General features: G+C 44.1%; 1 protein-coding gene across 1 annotated transcript; it reads right to left on the bottom strand.

Moving 5' to 3' along the window:
• Positions 1–13,782: 13,782 nt before the first annotated feature.
• Positions 13,783–15,721, bottom strand: LOC133510002 (uncharacterized). Its single transcript, XM_061837636.1, has 2 exons — positions 15,574–15,721; positions 13,783–15,459 (listed from the first exon to the last, which is right to left on the bottom strand). Exon 2 carries the CDS (start codon positions 15,436–15,438, stop codon positions 14,332–14,334), a length of 1,107 nt encoding a protein of 368 aa, XP_061693620.1. The 5' UTR covers positions 15,439–15,459; positions 15,574–15,721; the 3' UTR covers positions 13,783–14,331.
• Positions 15,722–25,257: the final 9,536 nt, after the last annotated feature.

Below are 25,257 nucleotides of genomic sequence, written 5' to 3'. Positions count from 1 at the left end.
GGTTAATAGTTGGTACAGGTAAAATTTCAATATAATAGAGTAGCAATGAGGTTATAGGTTTTCTTTATGCAATGTGGTGAAATATCTGTTAAACTGTGTGTGCTGATTGTATTTTCTTTTGGAGGGATTTGTATTTAAATGTGTTTGATTCATTTGTGAAAAAGAAATACTTTTTGTCATTTTATTGTTGTAACCATTGTTTAAGAAAGACAGGAAGTGACATGTTGAGGAGACGCAGGGGAGAGAGAGAGAGAAAAAAAAAGGCTAGAGGAGTGCAAGGTACGAGTGGTTGTTGGAGGACAACGAAAGGACAAAGAAAGAAAGAAGAGGAGGAAACCGGATCCAGCGTGAGAAGAAAAAGAGGAATGCACAGAGCCTACAACTGAGTGTAGGGACTTTGAATGTTGGGACTATGACAGGAAAAGCTCAGGAGTTGGTTGACATGATGATTAGGAGAAAGGTTGATATTCTGTGCATCCAAGAGAGCAGGTGGAAAGGTAGTAAGGCTAGAAGTTTGGGAGCAGGGTTTAAATTATTCTACCACGGAGTAGATGGGAAGAGAAATGGAGTAGGGGTTATTTTAAAGGAAGAGCTGGCTAAGAATGTCTTGGTGGTGAAAAGAGTATCAGATCGAGTGATGAGACTAAAATTTGAAATTGAGGGTGTTATGTATAATGTGGTTAGCGGATATGCACCACAGGTAGGATGTGACGGAGAGTTGAAAGAGAAATTCTGGAAGGAACTAGATGAAGTAGTTCTGAGCATCCCAGACAGCGAGAGAGTTGTGATTGGTGCAGATTGTAATGGACATATTGGTAAAGGAAACAGGGGCGATGAAGAAGTAATGGGTAAGTACGGCATCCAGGAACATATAGTGACCTACAAGAGCGGAGGTAGAACCACGCAGGTAGATTATATTTTGTGCAGACGATGTAATCTGAAGGAGGTTACTGACTGTAAAGTAGTGGTAGGGGAGAGTGTAGCTCGACAGCATAGGATGGTAGTATGTAGGATGATTCTGGTGGTGGGTAGGAAGATTAAGAAGACAAAGGTAGAGCAGAGAACCATGTGGTGGAAGCTGAGAAAGGAAGAATGTTGTGCGGCCTTCCGGAAAGAGGTGAGACAGGCTCTCGATGGACAACCGAAGCTCCCGGAAGACTGGACGACGACAGCCAAGGTGATCAGAGAGACAGGCAGGAGAGTACTAGGTGTGTCATCTGGTAGGAAAGGGGAGAAGGAGACTTGGTGGTGGAACCCCAAAATACAGGGAGTCATACAAGGAAAGAGATTAGCGAAGAAGAAGTGGGATACTGAGAGGACTGAGGAGAGGCGAAGGAGTACATCGAGATGCGACGTAGGGCAAAGGTAGAGGTGGCAAAGGCTAAACAAGAGGCATATGAAGACATGTACACCAGGTTGGACACGAAAGAAGGAGAAAAGGATCTCTACAGGTTGGCCAGACAGAGGGATAGAGATGGGAAGGATGTGCAGAAGGTTAGGGTGATTAAGGATAGAGATGGAAATGTGTTGACTGGTGCCGGTAGTGTGCTAAGTAGATGGAAAGAATACTTTGAGAAGTTGATGAATGAAGAAAATGAGAGAGAAGGAAGAGTTGAAGAGGCAAGAGTGAAGGACCAGGAAGTGGAAATGATTACTAAAGGGGAAGTCAGAAAGGCACTACAAAGGATGAAAAATGGAAAGGCAGTTGGTCCTGATGACATACCGGTAGAGGTATGGAAGCAATTTGGAGAGATGGCTGTGGAGTTTTTGACCAACTTATTCAACAGAATACTAGCGGGCCAAAAGATGCCTGAAGAATGGAGGAAAAGTGTTCTAGTTCCCATTTTTAAGAACAAAGGGGATCTTCAGAGCTGTGGGAACTACCGAGGAATTAAGTTGATGAGCCACACAATGAAGTTATGGGAAAGAGTAGTGGAGGCTAGACTCAGGACAGAAGTAAGTATCTGCGAGCAACAGTATGGTTTCATGCCTAGAAAGAGTACCACAGATGCATTATTTGCCTTGATGATGCTCGTGGAAAAGTACAGAGAAGGTCAGAAGGAGCTACATTGTGTCTTTGTGGATCTAGAGAAAGCCTATGACAGAGTACCAAGAGAGGAACTGTGGTACTGCATGCGTAAGTCTGGTGTGGCAGAGAAGTATGTTAAAATAGTACAGGACATGTGTGATGGCAGCAGAACAATGGTGAGGTGTGCCTTAGGTGTGACAGAGGAATTTAAGGTGGAGGTGGGACTGCATCAGGGATCAGCTCTGAGCCCCTTCCTGTTTGCAGTGGTAATGGAAAGGCTGACAGATGAGGTTAGACTGGAATCCCCTTGAACCATGATGTTCGTAGATGATATTGTGATCTCCAGTGAAAGCAGTGAGCTGTTGGAGTAACAATTACAAATATGGAAAGGAGAGGAATGAGGCTTAGCCGAAGTAAAACAGAATATATGTGCGTGAATGAGAGGGGTGGAGCGGGAAGAGTGATGCTCCAAGGAGAAGGGAGTAAAGAAACAGGTCCAAGCAGGTTGGAAAAGTTGCCTGAAGGTGTCTGCTGTGACAGACAGAAGAGTTTCTGCTAGGATGAAGGGCAAAGTTTATAAAACAGTGGTTTGGCTGACCATGATGTACGAAAGAGAGACAGTGGCACTGAAGAGATAACAGGAAGCAGAACTGGAGATGACAGAAATGAAGATATTGAGGCTCTCGCTGGAAGTTAGCAGGTTGGATAGGATTAGAAATGAGCTCATTAGAGGAACAGCCAAAGTTGAATGTTTTAGAGACATGGTTCGAGAGAGCAGACTTGGATGGTATGCACATGTCCAGAGGCGAGAGAGTGAGTATATTGGTTAAGGGTGCTGAGAATTGAGCTCCCAGACAAAAGAGCGAGAGGAAGACCAAAGAGAAGGTTGATGAATGTTGTGAGAGAAGACATTAGCGAAATGGGTGTTAGAGAGGAAGATGCAAGACATGGGCTTAGATGGAAAAAGATGACACACTGTGGCGACCCCTGATGGGACAAGCCGAAAGGAAAAGAAGAAGCATTTGTTCTGTATACATTGTTTTAATTCTTCATTATTTTTCTTTCTTATGTGCATTCTTTATGTACACTCTTCATTATGTCATCTGACACAGAATCTTTGTTGAACGTTCTGAAAGAGGGGACTCTATTATGTTGTTGGACGCAGTAATCTTCAAGGAGTGCCTATATAAGGACGTGATGACTTCTTGACAGGGATTCTTACAACCACCCAATGCTTCGGACAAGTAACGACTTGCCTTCTGCCACCCTGCCTTCTGCCTCATGCCTTTTGGACATTTTGGGATTTGTTACTCATTCGCTGGAAGCAACATTCATCTAGAGGAATGAGTAACATTTGTCTACAACGACATTCATATGGACTTTGGTGACTATACATCGTTTTGTTTGTTTGCTCATGTTACACATAACTAAACTGCCATTGTACCTCTATTTTGTGTTAGTTGTTGTATTATATTGTATGTGATTAAATTGTTTTAGGCGGCACGGTGGGTCAGCTGGAAAGCATTGGCCTCACAGATCTGAGGTCCTGGGTTCAATCCTGTGTGGAGTTGGCATGTTCTGCCCATGCCTGTGTGGGTTTTCTCCGGGCACTCCGGTTTCCTCCCACATCACAAAAACATGCAATAATAATTGGAAACTCTAAATTGTCCCAAGGTGTGCTTGTGAGTGTGGCTGTTGGTCTCTATGTGTGCCCTGCGATTGGCTGGTAACCAGTTCAGGGTCTACTCCACCTCCTCCTGCCTGTTGACAGCTGGGATAGGCTCCACGACCCTTGTGAGGATAAGCGACTAAGAAAATGGATGGATGGATCAGTTGTTTTAAACACAATACAACTGATTTGATATATTTTGCTGGTTTCATTATTCTAAATTTGCATGAAACAAAATTGGAGGTTCATCCGGGATCAAATTCATTTCATATTTAAGGAATTCTTTGTATTATTTTTGTTAAATTTCTGTATATTTGAAACTGAACTGTGAAGCTAGCAAAATGGTGTTTACACTTGAGGATCTTCTGGGATCCCCTTCCCAGGAAGCAATTAGTTCCCTGCAAAAATTTAATCTTTTGCAAATTGCTAGTCATTTCAAACTTGATTCCAAATCTGCTATGAGTAAATTCCAAATTTTGAAAATTGTTCTGAATCATTTCATTGATGTGGAAATTTTTGAACCTAACATTGGTCAAAGAGGAACCTTCAGACTTTTTGGAATTAAATAAACAGCAATTATAATTAAAAATTATACAACTTTGAAAATTGGAAATTGAGGGTCAAAGAGATTGAATTTAAAAACTTGAAAATCCCTCTCCTTCAGTCAGTTCTTCACATTTTGACATTACAAGGCATGCCAGAATGCTTCCTCATTTCAATGAGAAACAAGTTAAGTACTTTCTCCACTTCGAGAAAACCTCAAGTGGGCTAAAGAGTCATGGGCTATGCTTTTGCAAACTGTTTTAAAGGGTAAAGCTCAGGACGCATATTCGGCCCTTTCTGTAGAGCAGAGTTCTGATTCTGATTTTGTTAAAAAGACCCAAAGGAAAGCTGATGAGTCAGTGCCCGAAGCTTAAAATCAGAAATTTAGGAACACTCATAAAAGGGACAATGAGAGCTGTGTAGAGTTTGCCAGGGAAGAGAAAGCTTTGTTTGATATGTGGTGTAGTTCTAAAGAGGTTTCAGATTTTGAGGGGTTTGAAGGAGTTTGTTTTGATGGAGGATTTTAAAATGTGTTCATTCTGATCTCGAGACATTTTTGGATGAAGAGAAGGTTAATGGCTTATATGATGCAGCAATGTTGGCAAATGTCTATTTTTTGACTCACAATAGTTGTTTTTGGTCTCCCAGAAATTCCTTTTCTCGCGATAAAGACTTTGTCGGGTAAGACTACTTATCATAAAGGGTGAAGTGGTGAAACGGCAGGTTCCAATTCTTCTGACAAGCAGTTACATTTTCAGTCCAAACTCAAGATTTCTAGTGACTCTTGTGACTCTGGTTCTGTATGTGCTTATTGTAAGAAGCCTAGTCACTTGATTTTTATTTGCCAAAAGCTCAAGTACAAAAATCAGTCCACTGGCTCCCCAAACGCTCTTGTATTATCTCAACTAGACCTTTCTTTCCAGGTGGTTCTGAGGAAAGTTTTGTTCATGACAATAAACTAAGATTCTGAAGTTCCAAAGAAGTATTTCCCTTTCATTCACACTGGTTCAGTTTCACTTATTGGAGATAATTGTACCCCACGGCCCATTACAATTCTGAGGGACAATGGAGTGCTTCAATATCTGATTTTGAAGGATATTTTGCTGTTTCTGCAGACTCTTCAGCCAACTCAGACTTTATTCTTCAGGGTATAAGTGGCTGTTCTCTTGCTCCTTAACATTTTGTGAGTTTGACTTCAGATCTGATTTCTGACATAATCAAAGTTGAAGTTCTTGACTCTCTTCCATTCTCCTCCCTTGTTGATTTGTTGATCAGCAACAATCTTATGGGAGCTCAAGTTGGCCCTGATCCAAATGTCACGGTTTCTCCAAAGGGTTTGGTCACTGTGACTTTCAGGGTATTTTTCAGTCTTGTGCACTGACTCATTCGATGTCGAAAGAAATTTCTTCCAAGACTTCTTTGCTGAATGATTCCATTTCTGATTTGTCAGACACATTTATGGTTCATTCTTTTGATGCTGAGGCTGATGACTTATCTTCGAAGGGGAGTAACAAAATAAAACAAAATTACGACAAGATGTCAAAAGAAATAAGTTATATTCCTGATGAAAAGAGTGATAGTAATGTGAACATGATTAAGAAATATTGTGACCGAGTTGAAACAAAACAAGTCCGTTGTATTCATACACCCTCCCCAGGTACTGATTGTACTGTTGATTATGATGCACATCAATGACAATGTTGATGATGTTGTTAGAAATGTGAAGTTTGATTATCTGAGTGATAATGCTTCACCAAAGTTGTGCAATTCTGATGTTTTAGCTCAACTTGATGAGAAGTTGACACGTGTCTGCTGAACAGAAACCTGAAATATCACATTTGATTTTTGAGCTATCTCACTTATTTCCTGATGTGCCTGGCTGCACAGATATAATTAGTCATGATAAAGATCTAGGTGATGCTGTGCCTGTGAAACAACACCCACATCGAATAAATCCTGCGAAAAGTGAAATTCTGCACAAGGAGGTGAAGTACATGCAGGACAATGACATTATTGAACCTAGTGACAGTCCGTGGAGTTTTCCTTGTGTTCTTGTGCCGAAGAGAGGTGGTGGTTGGCGCTGCTGCTCTGACATGAAAACTGTCAATGCACTCTCACGAACTGACTCCTACCCAATAATGAGAGTGGATGATTGCATTGATCATGTCGGTCAAGCTAAGTACATGAGTAAGTGTGACCTTTTGAAGCGCTTCTGGCAGGTGCCCCTCACAGACCGTGCTAAGAAGATTGTGGCGTTTGCTACAGCCGACGGAATATTACAATACAAAGTTATGCAGCTGGGCTTGAAAAATGCCCCAGCAATGATATAAAATGCTCGTCAACAATGTGACATCAGGTCTGGAAGGTGTCAAAGCCTTGATGACATCATCGTGAATGTGATGGAACGGGACGACGACCTGATTAGAATCCAGGGACTCCTCGAGAGACTGTGTCAGATATGTTCCTAGAAAAACAGCTAAGACAAGCCTGAGGACTTTAGAGAGTGAACTCAAACCAACCAAGATTGTCTTTCTCACGAGGGACAGATGGGGAGAAACAATGTGTGAGTGCACTCCCTCAGACTGCCAAAGTGGTAGTCCTTGTCTGCTCTTTTTATTGCTTTTCAGGTTCAAAGGGTTACATGGTTACACAGTGAAAATGCTGACACAGATGGCTACACTAACAGTACGTAAACACTAAGGTACATGTTCAAGGCTGCAAGAGTGTCCTGAAAAACCCACAAGAGAAAAAGCAGGGCATTGTTTAAAGACATATTTATGGCATTTTGGGGGTATCATCTTGTGTCCCAGTGTTGAGGAGTATCTGCTTAAGATCAGAAGAGAAACGTGCCGAGGTCAGGATGGAGACATCACTTCCCAGTGTTCAGGAGTATTAGCTTGAGGTCGGCAGGGGGGCATCGCCTCCCAGGTGTCACTGGGTCACACTTCACGCACGCAGCTCACAAAGAGAACAATTCAGACTAAGACTAACAGAAACAAATGCATGATAAAACAATCCTAACAGCAACTATAGTAATAATGATATACTTTTATCATGATAACTAACATAGTAATAAATTCCTTAACAGACTGTCACCAGGCAAATTGACTGACAATCTTGCGAAGTTCAAGCTTGGAATGGCCCAAGTTGTATTTTTAGGGCATGTTAAAGGGCACAATCAGTTAGTGGTAAAGTTGAGGCTATTGTACATTTCCCAGTTCCACAGTGTAAGAGAGAACTCATGAGATTCCTGGGTATTGCAGGCTCTTATAGGAAATTTTGCCAAAATTGAGAAAGCGTTTAAATTGCAATTTGATGCAAGTGATATAGGTGCAGGTGGTGTCCTGATGCAAGAAGATGACACACGTCTTGATCATCCAGTGTGTTACATTTCCAAAAAGTTGGATAAGCACCAAAGAAATTATTCAACCATTGAAAAGGAAACTCTGCGTCTTTTGTGAGCTTTGCAGCATTTTGAGGTTTACTTCGGTATTACCACATTTCCCATTTACGTCTTCACTGATCACAATCTCTTGACTTTTCTTCTCAAGATGAGGAACAAAAATGAAAGGTAGAGACAATGTTCTGATGCATTTTCCAGAGTGTAAAATTGCTGTCAATGTTAGATGTTCCATCTCTACAGTATTGTATTTTTCTGTATTTCAACATGTTTGAAGTGTTGCTTATTTCATTATAGTACAACAGGTTACTTTGTAACTGTCTTTTCTTTAAGGGGGAGAGTGTTATGAGTGTCTATATTTAGTTAATGTGTAACATTGTATTGCTTTTGTTCTGTATTGATAATTTATTCTTTATTTTTCTTACTTACGTACATTCTAAATTATGTGCACTGTTTGCGTCATCTGACGCAAACCCTTTGTTGAACGTTCTGAAAGAGGGGGACTATTACATCGTCGGACGCGGAACTTTGTGGAATGTTCGAGAAGTCCAGATATATCAGGAAGACATGGCTTTTTGACGGGCATCTTAAAACTACCTGCTGCTTCCACCACCATGCCTTCTGCTTTGCGTCTTTTGGACATTTTGGGATCCATTACTCCATCACTGAAAGCTACAGGAATGAGTAACATTTGCCTACAACGACAGACTGTGGCGACTGTACGTCGTTTCATTCATTAGCTCATGTTGCAAGTAACTAAACTGCCATTGTACCTCTTTGTTGTTGTAATGTATCGTATTGTATGTAAACTGTTTTAAACACATTACAACTGATTTGATATATTTTGCTGTTTCATTATTCGAAATGTAAACGTTATATATATATTATACACACACAGCACCTTGTGGAAGTATTCGGTCCCCTTGAACTTTTTTCAACCTTTCCCCACATTTTTGGCTTTAAACATAAAGATATAAAATTGACATTTTTTGTCAAGAATCAACAACAAGCGGGACACAATGGTGAAGTGGAATGAAATTTATTGGATATTTTAAACTTTTTTAAAGTGGGGTGTGCAATATTATTTGGCCCCCTTGCATGAATACTTTGTAGCGCCACCATTTGCTGCAGTTACAGCTGCAAGTCGCTTGGGGTATGTCTCTTTCAGTTTTGCATATAGAGTGACTGAAATTCTTGCCCATTCTTCCTTGCAAAACAGCTCTAGCTCAGTGAGGTTAGATGGAGAGCGTTTGTGAACAGCAGTCTTCAGCTCTGGCCACAGATTCTTGATTGGATTCAGGTCTGGACTTTGACTTGGCCATTCCAACACCTGGATACAATTATTTGTGAAACATTGTAAATTTGGATTTATGTTTTGGATCGTTTTTCTGTTGGAAGATAAATCTCCGTCCTAGTCTAGGGTCTTTTGCAGACTCCAACAGGTTTTCTTCCAGAATGGTCCTGTATTAGGGTCCATTCATATTCCTATCAATTTTAACCATCTTCCCTGTCCCTGCTGAAGAAAAGCAGGCCTAAACCATGACGCTGCCACCACCATGTTTGACAGTGGGGAGCGTGTGTTCAGGGTGATGAACTCTGTTGCTTTTACGCCAACCATATCGTTTTGCATTGTGGCCAAAAAGTTCGATTTTGGTTTCATCTGACCAGAGCAACTTCTTCCACATACAGTATTTGGTGTGTCTCCCAGGTGGCTTGTGGCAAACTTTAAACGAGGCTGTTTATGGATATCTTATAGAAATGGCTTTCTTCTTGCCACTCTTCCATAAAGGCCAGATTTGTGCAGTATATGACTGTTGTCCTATTGACAGAATCTCCCACCTCAGTTTTAGATCTCTGCAGTTCATCCAGAGTGATCATGCGACTCTTGGCTGCATCTCTGATCAGTCTTCTCCTTGTTCAAGGTGAAAGTTTAGAGGGACGGTCGGGTCTTGGTAGATTTGCAGTGGTGTGATACTCCTTCCATTTCAATATGATTGGTTGCACAGTGCTCCTTGAGATGTTTAAAGCTTGGGAAATCTTTTTGTATCCATATCCGAGATTATAATTCTCCACAACAGTATCTTGGACCTGCCTGGTGTGTTCCTTGGTCTTCATGATGCTCTGTGGAGTTTAAACAGAACCTTGATACTATCACAGAGCAGGTGCATGTATACGGAGACTTGATTATACATAGGTGGATTCTATTTATCACCACCCAGCAACTTCCATTCCACTCTCGCCCTTGTCATTCCTATCTGCCATTTTCAATGCTTTTGAATGTGTGCGCAATGAGAAAGCTTCTTCTGAAGCACCCAAGAAGAAGAGGAAGATGTTGACTATCAGTGAAAAAGTTAAACTGCTGCTTTTGCTAAATGATGGAAGTTACACTTCTGTGACGCGCCATTACAACGTGAATGAATTGACCCTGCTACATGAAGGAGGACCAGGGAAACATCCATAAAACCGCATCAATAACCTTCAAAAAGGAACTGAAATGTGGGTGACTCTCCGAATTAAAAGGATTGCACGCAGACAATGATGCCGCCTGTTGTAATGTGGAGTAAGAATTTCCGAACCTCATCAGTGAGGGAGACTACCTCCCTGAGCAGATTTTTAATATTGACAAAACGGGTCTTTTTGGGAAAAGGATGCCTTCACACAGGAAACAAGTGAAGAGGCAAGGCTTCAAGGGCCACAAAGACCATGTGACTGTCATGTGTGGCAATGCAGCTGTTTTTTTTTTTGTTTTGTTTTGTTTTTTGCTGAAACCAGGCTCTATTTATGAATGAAAACATCTACAGGGATTAAAAAACTAAAATAATGCTCTGCTCCCCATCACCTGGGTGCATAACACCAAGACCTGGCTCACAAAGGCTCTGACACTGGAATGATTCCTCCATTGCGTCATTGTCCATGTCTGTCTAGAAAGGACCCCCCCTTTCAGGACCTTCTCCTGATGGACTGTTCAGGATGCCAGTGTGACAAGGTGCAGATAAGAGTTTATAAGTATTGATCAAGTATGTAGTTATATGTCATTCAAATTAAACTGTCGAGCATATCAGAAAAGCACTATTATTAAAATATGAACATGAAAAAATTAATTATGGTTGTTTTTCAGTCAGCAGTCGTATTTTAAGAAAAACATTTCACAGATTCTGCCAGGGTATGTCAACTTGTGAACAACACTATACATATATGCAGTCATACATACCCATCATATTGGAATGAAAGTGTAGACAACACGTGTTTCAAAACCTCTATGTGGTGGTGGCATATTACAATAAAATTGCACACCTTATTCATAAACTCTAGGAGGTGGTGACATATTGGAATAAGAGTACACAGCTTTTTCAAAAACTAGATGGTGGCATATAATTTACAGGATGTAAAAGCTTTTCCATTTTCCTCTATACCTATGTATGATGTGCACTATTGGTGTCAGGAGGGTGGCCAGGCCACTGCTCCGTGCGCAGCTGCTTCCGGCAGAAGCTCCTCACCTGCGCCTTATTGACACTAACTCGGCCAGGCATTTTAGCTTTGCGTTTCTCATTGTCATTTGCCAGGTTGTTGTGGTTGAAACTGCAGCATTGTGGGTAACTACACAAGCATTTTGTTATATAATCTCCCTCATTATAGCGTCTTTGCCACCTAGTCAAGTCTTGTTCTTGTTTCATCTTTTTGCCATGTGTTATTTGTGCTTCTGCCTTTTTGGATTGCTCACCTTTGTATGACCTCTGCCATAATTAAACTACCCTCAAAAATCATGTCCCTGCCTTGGAGTCCTGCATTTGGGTCTTACCCCATGTTGCCTAACCATGACAGAAGGAACTGGCTAAATATGGACTCAGACCCGATAAATGCAAAACTTCAAGCCCAGCAGACTGAAAATTTCATTGCCCTTCAAGCACAGCAGGTCGAAGAATTTGCTGCCTTCCACCTCCATTTCAAGGATCGCTGGTAGTGGAGGAATTCAACAATGAACAATGAGTTTGGGGTTCTCGTGGTCTGGATTCAGGAGAGGAGATTAATCAACCGCCCGCCGCCACTTGTTTTTGTTCCGGCGACGCCCGGCTCGTGGCGTTCATCTCTTTCCTGTTTCATCGATGCCCGACCTGCAATGTTCACTACGTACTCCTGTTCCGGCAGTGCCCAACACATGCCATCCACGAGCTGCTTATGTCTCATTGGCGCCTGACAAGCAATGTTCACCACGTGCTCGTATTCCGGCAGTGCCTCGCACGTGCCATCCACTCTGTGCTCATGTCTAATCAAAACTCGAACCACAATGTCCACCACTTGTTCTTGTTCTGGTGGCGCCAGACCAATCCTGTCTAACACGAGCCCAGGTCTCATCTGCGCCTGACCCACAGTCTCCATGTAGAGTTCAGCCTTATGCCTCCTGCTGCATTCCTTCCCAAACCACACCAAGCAAAATCCGCCAGTGGATAAAGTCATTCTATATCACTCATGTTTCTCAGTTCACCTTCATGAGTCTGTGTGCACTCTGCTACCCTCGTATCCATACCTACCAATCCTGGATGCCAGCAGGCTGAGGAGGCACCTGATGATCTGCAGCTGCCTCTTGCCTCAGCCGCCTCTTGACCTTGCCTCGGCAGTGCTCGGCCAGCAGCAGTAGCAGGACTTCAACTACAGGAATCGCCTCTACGTGGCGTGAGAGACAATGAAGAATTACTGATAACAACAAGAGAATGTGGGTTCATTCCCACGACTACCACTTGAACTACCCGCTGTTTCTCTCATTGCTCAAAAAAAAAAAAAAAACAGCAGCAGCAGCTCAGCCCTGCCTCAGCGGTGCTCGACCGGCAGCAGCCGCCGCCTCTCGACCACGCCTCTCTGGGGCTTCGTTTCCAGTTGTCGCCTGCTCCTGCTTTACCACTGGGAGCCTGCTTGTGGACGTCCATTGATTCACACCATAGGGACTCTGGTGCTTGGCATCGTAGCCGGCCTCTTGAACTGCTCAGCCAAGCTCCTTGCTTCGGGTGGCCTGGATGGATACCAGACAGACTGGGGTGAAAAAGAACAAATTCATTGTAAAAATCTTCACATTTAATGAATTGTTATTTTACAAAATATATTATGAAATTAATTTATTGAAAAAGGTATGTGTAGCTTCAAAACTAAACATTTGAGTGTATTGTGCATCACAAGTGATCACAGTGCTCATACAATGTCAGAAAACAGTTTGTCACAGGTACATAGAACTTAAAACACAGGCCTGCATGTTAATAATTCAAACGTCAAAATACAGAAATTATTTAAACACTACATTCCATATCTGGGAAGTAATTCTATACACAAATTTACTCCACACACTTAAATCTGAAGTTGTAGCTATTTTAAAGGAACTGTGTCCCTTGCTTTGTAAATGCATACATATAGCATGGACACATGACATTCCACCAACCAAAACTCTTTTGTAATAAGTGTGTTAACTAACACTGAATTACACAGTGATTACTACATCAAGTATTAATTTCACAACTGTATTTTTCATTAGTGCAAGCAATGCTGAAAGCAGCATTTCACAGAATTTAGTCTTGGTTCGTATTTGCTCCTGAAACTTGACATTTTTTTAGCTTGCACAAGAGCATCAATATCAGGCACCATGTCCTGAGTAGCAGCTTATTTCAGAATGTCATTTAAGTGCATATGTGCTTTGCTTTCTTCATGTTCATTACTGAGAAAACTTGCTCACAAAGATAGGTATCACAAAACACGGACAGCAATTCTGCAGCCAGTGCCATTAATTTAGAATAGCTTGGAAGGAAGTACATATCAAAAGGGTTCAAGCCCACACCTTCAATGCTACATAATAGTGCAACTCAATTATTTCAAGTTGCATGTCAACACGCAGAAACCCTGACGATGAATGGTGACCGAAAAAGTGCAAATTCTGTCTCAGGACCAGTCCACTCCGACTCCATCCCGCGCGCTAAAGACAGCGCTACAAATGTTCTCAGTGTCACGAACGGGGCACGAGGGTGGACCCAAATGCACGACTCCAGAGACAAGCGGACAGTGCAGAGGAAACCTTTATTCGGTCCAAGGTCTAGGATCAGGCAGACACTCTAAACAATCAGAAGTAATAGTACGGCAGGCTTACGAGGGTGGTCAGTGGGCAGGCGTGGGTCGGTGGGCGGAGAGCAGAAGTCAGGCAAACAGGACTTCGGGAACGAGGCATCAAGGATGACGATCTAGCGGAGGACAAGTCGTCCCCCAAGTCCTATATATACTGGGCGTCATCAACTGTAACACGGTGCAGGTGTGCTCTGACTAATTGGCTGGCCAAGCCCAGCCTGGGCAGGAAGCCCGGAGCATGACAGTACCCCCCCTCCCCAACGGCCGGCTCTGGACGGCCCAGGAGCATCAGTGTGAGCCGCGTGAAAGTCCCTGATGAGGGCGCGGTCCACGACAAAGCGGGAGGGGATCCAGGAGCGCTCCTCCGGTCCATATCCCTCCCAGTCCACCAGGTACTGGACCCCCCTTCCTCTGCGGCGGGAAGACAGCAACCGGCGCACAGTATACACCGGCCCACCGTCGACCATGCGGGGGGGGGGGGGCTTGACCGGAGGAGCCAGCGACGAAGTGCAATTCGGGCAAAGTCTGCTGACGTGGAACGTAGGGTGCACCTTCATCGACCTGGGCAGTTTGAGCAAGACGGCGACCGGGTTAATGATCTTGGAAATCGGGAACGGGCCAACGAACCTGGGAGCAAGTTTGCGGGATTCCGTCCGCAGCGGGAGATCTTTGGTGGAGAGCCACACTCACTGTCCCACTCTGAGCTCTGGTGCGGCCCTTCTCTTGTGGTCCGCTGCAGCCTTGTAGGCGCTGCTCATGCGCAGCAGTGTCCTCCGAGCTGCTTCCCAGGTCCGTTTGCAGCGTCACACCACAGCCAGGGCCGACGGGACCACGGAGTATGTGACCAGTGGAGGAAACAGGGACGGAGGATAGCCATGCACGACATGGAGTGAAGCCATATCTCTTGAGGCGGAGGGTAGAGAATTGTGGGCATACTCCACCCACTTGATGTGCTGGCTCCACGTGCTCTGGTCCCTGGATGCCAGACATCGAAGACCGGTCTCTAATTCCTGATTTATCCTCAGTCTGGCCATTAGACTGCGGGTGATGACCCGATGTCCGACTAGCTGAAGCGCCGATGAGGTTGCAGAACTCCTTCCAGAAACGGGCGCTGAATTGCGGACTCCTGTCCGAAACGATGTCCTGCGGTAGCCCGTGGTAACGGACGACCTCGTCTAACACCAGCTGGGCTGTCTGCTTGGCCGACGGGATCTTCGGAAGCGGCACAAAGTGGACCATCTTGGAGAAACGGTCCACTACGGACAGCACCACTGTGTTCCCTTGTGAAGGCGGCAGGACGGTGACGAAGTCCAGCGCAATGTATGACCACGGACGAAAGGGGGTTGACAGGGGTCGCAACTCACCAACAGGCCGTAGGCGGGAAGTCTTATTGGCAGCACACACCGGGCAGGCGTCCCTGCTGAGGTTAGGCCACCAGAACCTTTGTTCGACTACTGAACGCGTCTTCGCCATACCCAGGTGGCAGACCGTCTTGTTGGTATGGGCCCAATTGATGAAGTCTCCCCTCAGAGATGGAATGACGAAAAGGCGGCCTGACGGACAATCCGCGGGCGGCGGCGTCTCTCCCAGGGCCTCCTTCACCCGCCCAGGTGAAGCCGGACACGAAGCACGCTGCTGGCAGGATAGTAGCGGCTTCTGAATCCGTCCGCCCTCCCTCGTGGGTCCGCGAGAGTGCATCCGGCTTGCCGTTCTTGGAGCCTGTAAAGCGGAAGCGGGTGAAAAACAGGGGCACCTGGCCTGACAGGCATTCAACCTCTTCGCAGACTTCAGGTATTCAAGGTTCTTATGGTCCGTGAAGACAACGAACTGTACTTGCGAGCCCTCCAGCCAGTGCCGCCACTCCTACGACGCGCTCTTGACCGCCAGCAGTTCCCGATCTCCCACGTCGTAGTTCCTCTCTGCCGGGGTCAGCTTCCTAGACAGGAACGCGCAAGGGTGGATCCTTCCTTCCCTGGGACTCCTCTGCGATAAGACTGCTCCGATTCCTGAATTAGATGCATCCACCTCCACCCCAAACTGGTTATCTGGGTCCGGAACAATGAGAACGGGCGCAATAGTGAAACTTGCCTTTAGCCTGCTGAAGGCCTCCTGGCAGGTCCCGGACCACGCGAAGGTGGTGTGTGGCGAGGTGAGCGAATGCAGAGGAGCGGCCACGGAACTGAAGTTCCTTATGAACTTCCTATAGAAATTGGCAAATCCCAAAAACCTCTGTACGTCCCTCCTGTTGGTGGGGGTAGGCCAACGCAGCACCGCGTCGACCTTCCCGGGGTCCATCCGTATCTCTCCCTCAGCCACGACGAAGCCCAGGAAGGACACGGATGCCCGATGGAACTCACACTTATCCATATTCACGTACAATTGGTGCTGCTGCAGACGCCGGAGCACCTCTCTGAGTTGTTGAATGTGAGAGGTTAGGTCTGCTGAAAAGATGAGAATGTCATCCAGGTATACAAAGACAGATCTATTCAGAAACTCCCGAAGCACGTCGTTAATGAAGTTTTGAAAGACGGACGGGCGTGACGAAGCCGTTGCGTGGGAAAGTTGCGGGGATTTATCAGGTTTGCGTCCGACCCGGAATCTATGAAAGCCGTCACAGTGCATGAACGGGAGTCCGTTCCCAAGGTGAGGTGAAGAAGGGACCTCCCTGACCCCGCCGCGGTATACCGCACACTCACCGGAGTAGAGATCCTGATGTCAGAGTGCTCTGGTCGAATCGGGCGGCGGGCGATCAAGTGTCCCAAACACCCGCAGTAAAAACAGCGCCCCTCCCGTCGCCGGCGCAGACGCTCCTCCACTGGCCCGTCGAGACTCTCCACCTGAGTGGGTTCAGCAGTGGACGACCGGGCGGCAGCCGGACTGGACCCCTCCCTTTCTCCCTCATTCATCACGGCTAGTTGATCCTCCATTACTTGTCGCTGGTCAACCTTAAGGGCCAACGCGATGAGTGCGTCCAGCGAGGGAGGAAGATCTACAGCGATGAGGAGACCCCGGATTTGGGGGGAAAGCCCCTGGAAAAAGGCGTCGTGCAGGGCGTCCTCGTTCCATCGACTCTCGGCGCCTCAGATTCGGAACTCAATGGCGTAGTCGGACACGCAGCGACGTCCTTGACGAATCGTCATGAGCGAGGACGCCGCCTGGCGTTCCGGAGCTGCGTACTGGAAAACGTGGGTGAGCGCGCAGACGAACCTCGTCCATGAACGGCAGATCTCCAAGTTGCGACTCCACTCGGCAGTGGCCCACGCCTCCGCCCTCCCCGTCATGTGGGAGATGACGAAGGCGATACGGGAGCGGTCCGTGGGAAAAGCGGCCGCTTGCAGTTCAAAATGGAGATCGCACTGAACAAGGAAAGGCTTGACGTTCCCCGAGTCGCCTGAAAATCGTTCCAGTCGAGAGAGCGGGGTAACGCCGCTAAAGGGGAGCTCCGTGGAGAATGGTGCGGGCGGAAACGGTGGTACTGGTGGAGTGGCCACCATTGGCGTGGCAACCACGCTAGCCTGGGAGGTTAGCCACGGCTTAGCCGGGTGTATATCTCATGGAGCCTCTTGTTGGTTACCTGGAGAGCAGCCTCTTGCTTGACCAGGCGCTTGCCCTGATCTTGCAGCACACGGCGGATGGCTTCGGAGTCGGCTGGGTCCATGTTTTGGCTAGATCGTTCTGTCACGAACGGGGCACGAGGGTGGACCCAAATGCACGACTCCAGAGACAAGCAGACAGTGCAGAGGAAACCCTTATTCGGTCCAAGGTCTAGGATCAGGCAGACAGTCCAAACAATCAGAAGTAATAGTACGGCAGGCTTACGAGCGTGGTCAGTGGACAGGCGTGGGTCGGTGCACGGAGAGCAGAAGTCAGGCAAACAGGAGTGTGGGAACGAGGCATCAAGGACGACGATCTAGCGGAGGACAAGTCGTCCCCCAAGTCCTATATATACTGGGCGTCATCAACTGTAACACGGTGCAGGTGTGCTCTGACTAATTGGCTGGCCAAGCCCAGCCTGGGCATGAAGCCCGGAGCATGACACTCAGCTGTTGTGTTGTCTGTCATGGGCACCAGCTCAACAAACTCCTTTGTGACAGTCAAGGTCTCATCAAGTCCACGAATGAATGTGTCCAATTGAGTGACATCTGTAATATCAGTGCTCTCATCAATTGCAACAGAAATTGCCACAAATGACCAAACTTTGCTGTCCAAATCTGATGATAGTTATGAAGTTCTCTCTGCTACAGTATTCCTTGTCAGGCCAGTGCTGGCAAAAGTTTGTAGCTTCTCCGGACACAGAATTTCTGCAGTCTTCAGCAAGCAGGTTTTGACAAACTCCCCCTCAAAAGTACAGCTTTGATGCTAATGCTATTTCACTAGCAATTACGCAGCTGGCTTTCATTGTGGCATCACTGGTTTCTCGGCTCTGGATGAAAATAGACTGCTGTTTCTTCAGACCCACCAACATTTCTTTTATCTTCTGTCCTCTCAGTTCTGCTGAACTGCTGTATTTTTCTCTTTGCTGAGTCTCATAATGGCGCTGAAGATTAACATGAGCTCCGAAACTTGCTCCGTCCACACAAGGTACAAAGGTTTCCCATCCACCTCCATCAACAAATAGGAAGAGGTCAATTTTTTTAGGGGAAAATCCAACACTCAGAGTCCACTTTTCTCTTTTTTCACAAAGACATTATGATGATGAGGGTGTCAGGGCCAAATTAAAAGCAGATAAAATTACAAGGATAGGACAAAATGCCAAATACAGACTCAGAAGATGTGTTGCTGCTTTCTGCTGTTAGTTCTGTGGCAGTGGAGTGTGACATGTTGTCTACTCTGACGAAGACTTGCGACTCTGAGTGGGGAAATCAGAAACTACAGATTTAAAAAAAAAAACATTAAAATGTACATTGTAATGTTATCTTTATCCTACGGGCCGGACTGAAACCCCTGGTGGCCCAGTTCAAGCCCATGGGCCATAGGTTTGACATCCTGCTAGTCCATTTTGTTGTCCAGCAAGCGAGCAATGGATTGGGTGATAAAAGAGAGAGCTGGCCGGTGCGGGCTAGCTGCTAATTTATCTTGTACACCTCCGTTCTATTAAAAACAATAATTATATGAAATCCATCCATCCATTTTCTGAGCCGCTTACCCTCACAAGAGTCAAGAGTGCTGGAGCCTATCACAGCTATCATTGGCCAGGAAGGAGGGTACACCCAGAAATCCATCCATCCATTTTCTTAGCCGCTTATTCTCACAAGGGTTGCGGGAGTGCTGGAGCCTATCCCAGCTTTCAATAGGCAGGAGGGAGGGTGCACCCTGAAGTGGTTGCCAGAAAATTCCAGGGCACAAAGAGACAAATAGCTGGAGTCACAATCACACCTAGAGGAAATTTCAAGTTTCCAATTAATGTTGCATGTTTTTGGGATGGTTAGGTTTTGGTTAATCGTAAAACCCACGCGGGCACAGGGAGAACATATGCAAAGTCCATATGGGGAGGGCTGGGATTGAACCCGGGTCCTCAGAACTATGAGGCCAACACTTTCCAGCCGCTTCATCGTGTCACCCCTGAAATTAATTATTTAAAATTTGCATACAATTTCATCCCTATTTCAGATAAAAACAAATGACCATCCCCTCACATAAATAAAGAACTGTCAGTGTCAAAACAGTATTATTCTCCATTTCAAGGTAATTTCCATACACTGCTTGAATTGGAGCGAGCTTTGCTTTATTTTACAAAGACAAAAGGCCAAATTTGAACTAACAAGCTCTAAACTGCAAAGGTGGCTGTCTTAACCGGTTAGCTAAAATGCCATCATTAACCCTGAGGTTGAAAAAAATATTGTGGCCCAATGTTCTTGTCTTGCATTCCCATAACAGTTGAGGTTCCTGGAACATTTGTGTAAATCAGCCGCAGCAGAAGTAATGACAGTACTTTTATTTCTTCACCACAAGGAGAATAAAACTGTCCAGAAGCAGTGGTGTCAAAAATCGGGCAATTAACATTATGATTTATGACAAATTATTTTAATGTTTGTTTTTAATGTTCCAATAATGTTGAACGGGTCATTTTGTGGCAACTGACCGAAGAGGCAAAGGCAAGAATTCTCCGCCACTTGTGTAGAAGCTTGAGAATTACCTCGGCCAGAAAGTAATTGTCACCCTGTTCAAGCAAAGGTCAGCATAGTCACGATAGGTGAACCGCTGACCTCTAAATTGGCAAAATGGGAAGTCAAACATTAAGGCCGTAAACAAAAAGCATCCTAAACGAAATTTAACATGTAAAGACTGGAAAGTTGTAGAGAGCCAATGTCCTTCAAGATTAAAATGTTAAAATTTTGGATAAGAAAATATGATTTTGCTGGCCAACTAAACACACTAAAATTAATGTACCTGCAGGATAAAATAAAAACAATGTCCAAAAATAACAAAAAAAGGATGGAGAAAGACGCCTATAAAGATACAAAACTTGGGATAATTGAGGCAGAAAACAGGCAGACAGCTAAGTTGAAGAGGGAGTTAGTGGAAGTAAAATGGAAAAAAAACGAGCAGAGGGAGAATAATTGAAAAAAATGGGCGAAACATCATGTTTCATTGAGAAGAAGATGATGAGAAAGGGCCAGTGGGGTGATAGGCAGGAAGAGGAAGATAAATACCCATTGCTCCAGGCTATCAGGTATTTTACCCGGTGTTACCCCTTTCTCCTCACCCACAATATAAAGGAGTAGATGAGAGAGAAACAAGGTTAAAAGGAACAGAAGTTGGGTGGTCCAAAACATGGGGAAAAATGTTCTCCCCTAAAGCAGCCCACCTTAATGGGGCCTAGGTACAACAAATTTGGATGACAACGATTGGCATAATGTCAAGGGAATCATGAGATACTCCCTCATAACAGTGGGGAATTGACTAATATAGTTTGAGGATTAATACATCCCACTTTGATTAAAAACCGGCAAAAGGCAAATTATACTGCTATAGGAGGAGCAAAACAGAGAGATGAAGAACCTTTTGAAGATTATCAAATCACAATGACTGCATGCTTAAAGGCCAACAATGGCATTCCTAAAGATCACACCCTGGGAAGTGTTTATCAAGAGCAATTAAAAAATGCTCTCCATGGTCATTCTAATATTTTCATCAGGCACTGGATAGAAAGATATTGGGTGGGAAAACCAACTAGCAACCTCAAACAATACATTAACCAAGCTTTACTTGTTGAAAGAATGTTGCAAAATAAGAAAAAGAAAGCTCATACTTTTCTAACAGAGGACGAGGGAAATTTATGAGGTTTTATGCAAAACTTTCAACAATCAGGGAAAATGAGGAAGAGGTACGAGGCCTCGTCAAACGGCAACATACAAATCAAAAGAAGACATGAAATGACAATAGCAACCCTTACCGTGATACAGAACAATACATCTACCTATCTTTCTGTATTATACGTTGGCCATATTAAACGAATTACCATTACAAACGGGTAATAAGCTCTTAACAGAGGGCCGTCAAATGATGAGAACACAGGAAGACAAAATGGGAAGTAACTGCACATAACGTTGTGGTACAGGCACTCAGAGGGTCATGATGAGGAATTTGAAAGGCATTTAGATCAACTTACGTTGAACAAAATCAAAACTGACTACTTGTATTCTGAAAGAATCTCAAGTGTGGGTGCAGGAGTAATGCTCCTGGAACAGTTTAAATGTCTGTACAGAGGAAGGCATGTTCCACATGTCTTTATACAAAGGTTTTGAGACAGAGTGGTCAAGCTTGGGATCCTTTGTGCAGAGAGGGCAGGAAGCATTAGATTGGACACCGACAGGAAAAGACTACAGTGAGACAGCTGAAATGTACAGGAAGTCACTGTTTTGGACTGCACAGGTGCAGGGAGGCATACATTCACATTGAAGAAAGACAGATCCTCTAAATTTGATGCTAACTACAGAAGAGGATGAAATATTGCATGTGATAAGTTGTTTGTGGTGAGGGGGACCGTCAGATGTTGGGCTGATAAAAGGAGTACTTCATTTTCTGATAAGACCAAAAACGGAATCCAGTTTGGACATTTAAATTGGACGCACGTGAAGGGATCAAGCCAGTAATTGACGATTTAATTAAAGCAGGAGTCATTGTGGAATGTCACGATTCCCCATGCAATAATATTTCCTGTAAGAAAAAAAAAAGCGCCCCCTTCTTTTGGTTGGAGGATAGTTCAAGACTTGCAAGCAGTTAACGCATCAGTTATGCAGCGCAAACCATGTATGCCTGGTCCACACACACTATTGAATAATTTAAGACCGGTCGCTGACATTTTTACCGTGAGTGATATCAGCAATGCATATTTTTCTTTTCCTGTAGATAAGGACAGTCAATTATGGTTTGCATTCACTTTTGAAGGGAAGAAATATACTTATACTCCGTTGCCACAGTGGTATTGCGAAAGCCCCAATATCTATTCGCAAGCAATGACAGCCAGCATGTCCAAATTCGAACCTTGAGGAGGAAGTCAAATTGTAGTATATGTGGATGTCGTACTTGTGGCATCACCTGACTTTAATGGATGGATCTGTGAGAATGATTGACAGCTCCCTTTTGACCAATCAGTGAGCATCATTTTCTGAACACTGTCCATGCTGTCCACAGCTGCGATCTTTTACCCACAAAGAGAGCATGTGGTTATGTTAAGCCTCGGAATTGCAAGTGTATTGTCCTGTTTTTATCCAATTCGGAAATATGGTGCTTCGATGTGGCTGTGTGCCATGTAATGGAGACGAGCGCTATCCAGAGAGATTGCTCGGAGTATATCAGGTGTGCTTTCCCACCCCAAAGCGTAATTTAGATAAATGCAAATGGTGGATTAAGGCTTGTGGCCAACCTCATGACTAGCTGAACCTATCGAAGCTAAAGCAGCACAAAGCCATCTGTTCCAAGGTAAGCTATTTAATTAGTCGGTGTAAAAGCTATAAAGGAAGGATTAAGCCCTACCTCAGCTGGGGGAAACTCAAAGCTTCCAGCCGCACCTTGGCTCTGCTCTCAAGCGTTCTTATCCATGATTAAATATATCACGTGAATACAAATATTTTGGGCCTACATTTATGTGTACAGTACGTAGGTTCAGACTAATAGATGACACGCATACTGCCATAATTTATGTAAATTAATTATCCACTATGAACAAAGATATCATTTCGAATCAACATGTTTTTGTAGCGTAAAAATACAAACTTACCCTGCTTTGCATCAACAATAGGCATCAGAAATCTTATCGCATTCGATGTCCAACATTAGTTTATGAGGTGGTTGATTCTTTCGCATGGACGGCCAACACATTGCAGAAACTTTAACTGACGTTCCAATTTGGGAAACTTTGACATTATTAATATATCCTTGTTGAAAGTAATTCAGGCCTTCCTGTACACTCTTTGTCGATATTTCTGATACCATGGGCAGAAAGGAAACAGAAATACTATCAGGAATTCGCTCCAATGAATCGCTCATAACACGCTTCAGCTGCACTTTTGATCAGTAGCTTGGGGTGCATAACAACAGTATCTAAGTAGGCGTGACTTGGGTGCCCTGCGGGATCTAGCCATATGTGCAGAGAAGACATGATTGTGGTACTACAACATTCAGCCAATGAAGGTCATAAGGGCACAATTTGAGTCAGGGAGGCAGAACAATTTTAGAACATAGGAAAACTAGTGTGTTGAAAGCACCCAAACTGAAAAATAAAAAGCAGATGATGTCATTTTTATGACTTACAAATTCCTCTCGGAGTTGGATTCCTAATTATGCTCAAATTATTTTTCCATTGTCTAAAATTATATATGAAAAGGACCAAAAAATGCCATAATTAAATTGGACACCTGAAGCAGAAAAAGCCTTCTGCGAAATTAAACAAATGTTAGTATCTAACGTAACATTAGCCTGACCGAACTATTCAAAACCATTTACACAAATGGTAGATTGCAAAGGGGAATACTTGACCTCTGTGCTTTTACAGCAACATGGAGACAGGCTGGACCCGTTAGCTTACTTCTCGGCCAACTTAAGATAGTGTGGCTTCTCCACTTCCTCATTGTGTAAGAGCTGTGGTTGCAGTGTCCATCGCAGTAGAAAGTAGTTCCTCTATTGTGTTATTTCACCCTCTGACATTAAAAGTACCTCATTCAGTAGCAGCTACGCTACTCCAAACCAATATAACGTTCATTTCACCAGTGAAACATTTATCTTGCATGGCATTGTTGTTATCACAGCCACACTTAACTTTGGAGAGATACGCAGTTTTAAATCCAGCAAATCTGCTGCCACTTCCGAAAGAGTGTGATCAGCATGACTGTCAAGAGCTGGCAGAACAAGTAACAAAATGCAGGCCAGATTTAACAGACCAACGGTTAGAAAGAGGAACGATCCTTTTTGTAGATGGCTCATCAAAAAAGAATAAGCAAGGCAAAACACAAATGGGTTAATGCAGCCGTGACGCAAGAGGCTGTGATAAAGGCAGAGCCATTTCCCTCTTATTATTCTGCACAAGCAACTGAACTTGTTGCATTGACAGAGGTGTGCAGAATCATGATAGGAAAAACAGTTACAATTTATACAGATGTATGCTTTTTCTACGTGCCATATATTTCCGCAATACTGGAAAAATAGAGTTGGTTACATCTACAGGGAAATCTGTTATGGATGCTAAACTTTTCAACAACTTATTGAATGCTGTTCAGCGAACAAATAAAATTGCAATATGCAAATGTGTTGCACATACTAATAGGATTTGCAAACAAAGCTAAATAAAAAGACATTCAACTTAATATGCACAACAAAGTCCAATTCACAAACAACAAAAAGGTGGCAAAACAAGGGTGCAACATTGAGAAATGAGATTTATATCAGCATAGACAACAAGCGTATTCTATTAAAATAAAATTTAAAAAAAAAAAACTTTTTAACTGAGCAGCAATATTGAGCCACGGGAAGTCTCATGTCTCAACAGGTGGGATGGAATGGAAAAATAAAAAAAAAATAAAAAAGGTTGAAGAAATGTATGGAGAAAACCTAATTGCTAGTGAACCTACTAAAACAATACATCAGCATTACAATTCTGACATTTTTGACTCCATTTGAAATTTTTGTTTGGGAGACCATAAAAATTACCAATATTTTCCACACAATGAAATTAGATTTTCTTCTTCTTCTTTTGGCTAGTCCCGTTAGGGGTCGCCGCAGCGTGTCATCTTTTTCCATCTTAGTCTATCTCGTGCATACTCTTCTCGAACAGCCACTGTCTTCATGTCCTCCCTCACAAAATCCATCAACCTTTTCTTTGGTCTTCCTCTCGCTCTTTTGCCTGACAGGTCCATCCTCAGCACCCTTCTACCAATATACTCACTCTCTCACCTCTTGACATGTCCAAACCATCCAAGTTTGCTCTCTCGAACGTTGTCTCTATAACATTCAACTTTGGCTGTCCCTCTAATGAGCTCAGTTCTAATCCAATCCAACCTGCTAACTTCCAGCGAGAAC

The sequence above is a fragment of the Syngnathoides biaculeatus genome, chromosome 12, assembly GCF_019802595.1.
Source record: "Syngnathoides biaculeatus isolate LvHL_M chromosome 12, ASM1980259v1, whole genome shotgun sequence".
NCBI lineage: Eukaryota > Metazoa > Chordata > Actinopteri > Syngnathiformes > Syngnathidae > Syngnathoides > Syngnathoides biaculeatus.
The sequence above is the reverse complement of the archived record's forward strand: the minus strand, read 5'-3'. Positions and strand labels throughout refer to the sequence as shown.